Below are 6,021 nucleotides of genomic sequence, written 5' to 3' on the forward strand. Positions count from 1 at the left end.
CCCAACAAATACATTTCTCCTGTACCAACAAACATACTTCTCATGTCCCAACATACACTTCTCATTGCCCCAACAAATACATTTCTCCTGTACCAACAAACATACTTCTCATGTCCCAACATACACTTCTCATTGCCCCAACAAATACATTAATCATTGTCAAATATCACTTATTGAAAAATCGTCTCCTTTGATATGGATGGAAAAATTATACAAATGATCTGGTTTAGGTGTAATATAACAACGTATTAATACGAATAAATCTGATAAAAATGAAATTTCTTTTTTAATATTTTATTTGAATTATTATTTTATCTAGAGACTCACAGGCTAGTACTGTACAATTCAAAGCGACAAAGCAACAATATTTTAGCATTAAAACAAAACACAACGGTATACTGAGAAATCTGACGTCAGAAAAAAAACTGCTTGTATGCCATTTCTTGTCATCTCGATATCTGTTAATTTGGCATCATCTTTCCATGCCAATCTGATCCCAGCAGTGATATAAACCTCTGTGATGTAATGTCTCTTCCAACACTTATGGAACATTTTGTGTGTTGATTTAACGCATCTGTAAGCATTTGTTTCGTACCCATGAGTCGGTCTCTGAGCCGCTCCAAGTTGGCCTTCCGCTTCTCCTGCTGTGAGATTGTCTGAAACCCAAAAACTATCAATCTTCAACTTTAAACAACATAAGCCTAGGAAAATGACCAGGATATTATTATTATACAAAACTTTGAGCACGACGTACATGTTATAATATATACTTCCTAAAGAAAGAGTGATTTTGGTAGTAATCTTACTACAACCTCAGGATATGTACTAAAACTGAAGACCATCGATCGAATGTTGCATTTGTATCTGAACACAAGTGAGACAGGAGACAACCAACAAATTTCCACTTAATTTATATTATCTTTATCCTGTATCTCATCACATTAGCATGCCATGTCAACGAAGACCAGTGCCTTCGGCTACTTTATACTAATCACTTGTCAGACATATGTAGCAATCAAAACGCCCCAACATACTTAACATAGGTATAAAACACTACAAGAATATATCAAATATTGTAACCTCTAAAAGTTGTTTTTCATATTCTTTCCCTCGGTGTCTTGACCGATCAGCTGACTGGCGGTTCTGGTACCGTCGTCGATTCTTTTTAAACACTTCCGGTAACGTCAACTTAAAAAGAAAAAAAGCCACCATCGACAGCATGCGATTCACAAAAAGTCAGGAAATGTCTGGTTATAATGCCGGACTGTAAATCATGTCAATACGTGACAATGTTTCGGAAAGTCTGAAATTGTCTCAAAGGTGTTATTAACATCTACGATATCGGACAATAGGTGTACATTATTTGACAATAGATATACATTATTGGACAATAGGTATACATTATCAAACAATAGATATACATTATCAGACAAATGGTATACAATATCGGATAATAGATATACATTATCGGACAATATATGTACAATATTGGACAATAGATATACATTATCGGACAATATATGTACAATATTGGACAATATATATACATTATCGGACAATATATGTACAATATTGGACAATATATATACATTATCAGACAATAGATATACATTATCGGACAACAGATATATACATTATGGAACTATAGATATATATTTCTGGGTAAAGAATAACACCACTTTGACGAGTTATTTCTAAACTCCCATCTATATCGGCTGATGGGGAAAAATAAGAACAAACCAGCATGTCAACATAATCATCCTCCAAACTAGAATTAAATAAAACAAAGGCAAAATAGGAACAAAAGAGAGATATTCATGGAGACTCATGAAAAAGTACAAGGAGAATTAAACCATTGTTCCGCAGGTGTAAGCGTCCTTTGCTTCATCGACGACACCCGCCATGTAAACCTTGGCCAATTCCGGTAAGTAATGCCACGCTCTCAAAGGAAACATCATCATTGACCGACATTGAATATTAAAAATTGTTTTCATTGAAAATCTACACCACTTGACATATTATTTTTTAGTTCCAAATTATTGATATTTAAAATCAGGTGAAATTGAAGAAATATATACAAACTACCATAAGGTAAACATATGACATCGTATTGTGTCACTGATCAAGTTCTGAATCAGTTAGCTTAATTAATCAAATAAATTGACTTTAAAGCATTGTCTCGTCTAGTACTTTGACTGTATTGTTTTCTATTTGTCAGTTTTGTATACCACAACTAGATCAATCCTAATTACTCCAAATTATCATCACTTAACAAACATATATTTATATGGTCTGAAATTTAACCACTTTATCTAGAATGTTGTAATTTGTTATTATAGATTTATTCATAGCGTAGCTATTAAATTGAATGCTATCTTAATTGATTGATATATAGATACAAGTAATTTTTTTATGAAAATATATAAATTAATTAACCATGTGTTTTATGAGTTTCTGAGTGGTTTTTTTAAAGAAAGAGTACTTTCAGTGCAAAACAGCGTATTCATTTTTGTCGGCTTTTAAACCAGACTCTGTTTCACAACAGTAAATGAACATTAAAAATATATTAATTAAGTACTACGCAATGTGAGTTGTCATTTTAATCAAAATTAACTGTTGTGTCGGAAAAAATCTACTCACAATGTCGGGTTTTGGTGGACTTTGAGCTACAACCAGTTCATCTTGTCCACTCTTCAGTCGTTCGTGCTGAATTTTGAGACGAAGTTCCTCCTTAAGTAGTGGTAAGCTGCTGCCCTCTTGTAGAGAGCTATGGAACGCTTTTTCTAGCTTTTCGTCTGGCAGACATTCGTTACAATCGTTAGATTTATCTGTTATATTGAAATCTTCCTCGATGCTTCCAAATAGCATAATAGGTCACATCTCTGGAAAAGCAAACACTTAAATTTACCGAAAAGATCTATTGCTGAGTCTAATAGATTTTTCAACAAAGACGTGCTCCATGTATTGTTTATAATATCATATATATTCGCAATGACTGCCACAATAGTTATATTTCAGGTCCCTCCAACCTTCAAAAGTCTTTTCTTCTTTCTTTTTACTTCATTTTCTTCCAACTCTTTAGATGAGATAGTAAGATACAAATTGCATGATTCTATGAATAGATAATGCTGTCAATTGTATCAACATCACAGGTAATATTACCATAGAAATAGCATGATTCTATAAATAGATAATGCTGTCAATTGTATCAACATCACAGGTAATATTACCATAAAAATAGAATGATTCTATAAATAGCTAATGCTGTCAATTGTAACATCACAGGTAATATTATAAATAACTTTTTAATGTGACATGATTATATATATAAATCATCCTGTAACGTGACATAATTCTATATATAAATCATCCTGTAACGTGACATAATTCTATATATAAATCATCCTGTAACGTGACATAATTCTATATATAAATCATTCTGTAACGTGACATAATTCTATAGAAAATCATTATGTAACGTGACATAATTCTAGAAAATATATAAATGTAACGTGACATGACTATAGAAAATCATTATGTAACGTGACATAATTCTATAGAAATATCATTATGTAACGTGACATGATTCTATAGAAAATCATTATGTAACGTGACATGATTCTTTAGATAAATCATTATGTAACGTGACATGACATTATGTGACATCATTATTAAACTATATATAAATGACATGATTCTTTGATAAATCATTATGTAACGTGACATGATTCTTGTAACGTAATAAATCATTATATACATGATTCTTTAGATAAATCATTATGTAACGTGACATGACATCATTATGTAACGTGACATGATTCTTTAGATAAATCATTATGTAACGTGACATGATTCTTTAGATAAATCATTATGTAACGTGACATGATTCTTTAGATAAATCATTATGTAACGTGACATGATTCTTTAGATAAATCATTATGTAACGTGACATGATTCTTTAGATAAATCATTATGTAACGTGACATGATTCTATAGAAAATCATTATGTAACGTGACATGATTCTTTAGATAAATCATTATGTAACGTGACATGACTCTATAGAAAATCATTATGTAACGTGACATGATTCTTTAGATAAATCATTATGTAACGTGACATGATTCTTTAGATAAATCATTATGTAACGTGACATGATTCTTTAGATAAATCATTATGTAACGTGACATGATTCTTTAGATAAATCATTATGTAACGTGACATGACTCTATAGAAAATCATTATGTAACGTGACATAATTCTATAGAAAATCATTATGTAACGTGACATGACTCTATAGAAAATCATTATGTAACGTCATTATATCAATATTACATACAATATTACCTTAATCAATTTAATTTATTAGTATTGTCATACTCATCACCATTTCTTTATTTTTATATCTTATGATGTAATAAAATATCTGGAGTCAGAAATATCTACAAAAGTTTTACACCATCTTATGATGCTATATAATATTTGGAGTAAGAAATATCTACAAAAGTTTTACACCATCTTATGATGCTATATAATATTTGGAGTAAGAAATATCTACAAAAGTTTTACACCATCTTATGATGCTATATAATATTTGGAGTCAGAAATATCTACAAAAGTTTTACACCATCTTATGATGCTATATAATATTTGGAGTCAGAAATATCTACAAAAGTTTTACACCATCTTATGATGTTATATCATATCTGGAGTCAGAAATATCTACAAAAGTTTTACACCATCTTATGATGTAACATAATATCTGAAGAAGTATTTAACGTGTCAACACAATTCCTTGGGACAGGAAAAACAATATCCTGTACATGAGACAGTGAAATCTCAAGTGCTATTCAGTGCTATTAGTCTTAAGAAGTCATGAAATGTGTTCATAAAAGCAAATCTACAATTAAACATCACAATCATCAACGATACTAATACAAACATTGTTAGTTAATATATAAGTAATAAATATCTTATGGTGAGACGGACGATGTTGTAGGTAATATTATCCTCCTTTATCATCAACAATGACAAACAATGCTGTTGTAAACAATGGTAAATGGTTATTTATAGAACAACGCTATATACATAAGATGTCATACATGATAATTACAACAACAAAGTTGGTACAAAACAACGCTGATATCAAGAAATTATTAGAATACTTGTTTTGTACACGAATTGTGTACCACAGACACATACAACCAGCACGACCCCAGGTTTCCTAATGGGTTTGAAGGAGTGTTTCTAAATATACCTGATTAGTGTATTGTCCAAGCATGTTACCTAAAAGGTCACAGGGAATGCAAATCGATGTCCTTTCCCTTTCTAGGTCCACAAAAAACCAAACCGTACGTTATAAACAGTCCATTTTCTGAGTTCACAATACAACAAAAGCACCTTGACCCGCGGAAATACACTGGGTTTTCCCAAATGATGTGTAATGCTTATTGTCGTATGATGACCTCACTTTAGCCGGATTATAATAGTTAACTATCCTACACTAGGAAAAAAATCAGTAGCTTAATTAATTGATATAAATATATATATAAGATGGTCAATGCGAACACTAGAACCAAACGTTAACACTTTCATTTCTAGATCCTCAGATGCTTCTTGTGTTTGCAGTAGTTTTCTATATTTAAATCCAGACAGTGATAAAGATAGTTTTCTTATTGGTGTGTATATAAAGAAATGCACGAGAAAGAAGCATTTCCTGGCGTTTGATCACAAACTTTTAGGCATGAAGCACGCGATGCTCAGATCATATTTTGGTATACGTTAAAGTATTTTCGACGAAAAAACTACGTAGAGAAAGACGAAGTTGAAACAAAAATATCAAGGTTATTTATAAGGTGAAGTTCCATCATCAGTCTGAGTCATCCTATGTGAAACTTCAATTAAATATACACAGAAAATTGAGAAAAAAGCGGTATTGTTAAAGTATTGCTGGGTCAGTGGCTATAAAACGACAGGGTGGTACTTTTTACAATAAAATATGTTTAAATTAAAAAGATTAAACA

The 6,021-nt window shown here is 31.2% G+C and overlaps 1 protein-coding gene across 1 annotated transcript; it reads right to left on the reverse strand.

Annotated features, from left to right (window-relative positions):
• Positions 1 to 321: 321 nt before the first annotated feature.
• Positions 322 to 5,404, reverse strand: LOC132562925 (uncharacterized). The gene is made up of 4 exons (XM_060227701.1): positions 5,256 to 5,404; positions 2,641 to 2,882; positions 1,081 to 1,188; positions 322 to 656 (listed from the first exon to the last, which is right to left on the reverse strand). Exons 2-4 carry the CDS (start codon positions 2,866 to 2,868, stop codon positions 462 to 464), a joined length of 531 nt encoding a protein of 176 aa, XP_060083684.1. The 5' UTR covers positions 2,869 to 2,882; positions 5,256 to 5,404; the 3' UTR covers positions 322 to 461.
• Positions 5,405 to 6,021: the final 617 nt, after the last annotated feature.

Source organism: Ylistrum balloti, unplaced genomic scaffold (assembly GCF_031769215.1).
Source record: "Ylistrum balloti isolate Yb309-2 unplaced genomic scaffold, AGI_CSIRO_Ybal_v1 Utg371548, whole genome shotgun sequence".
NCBI lineage: Eukaryota > Metazoa > Mollusca > Bivalvia > Pectinida > Pectinidae > Ylistrum > Ylistrum balloti.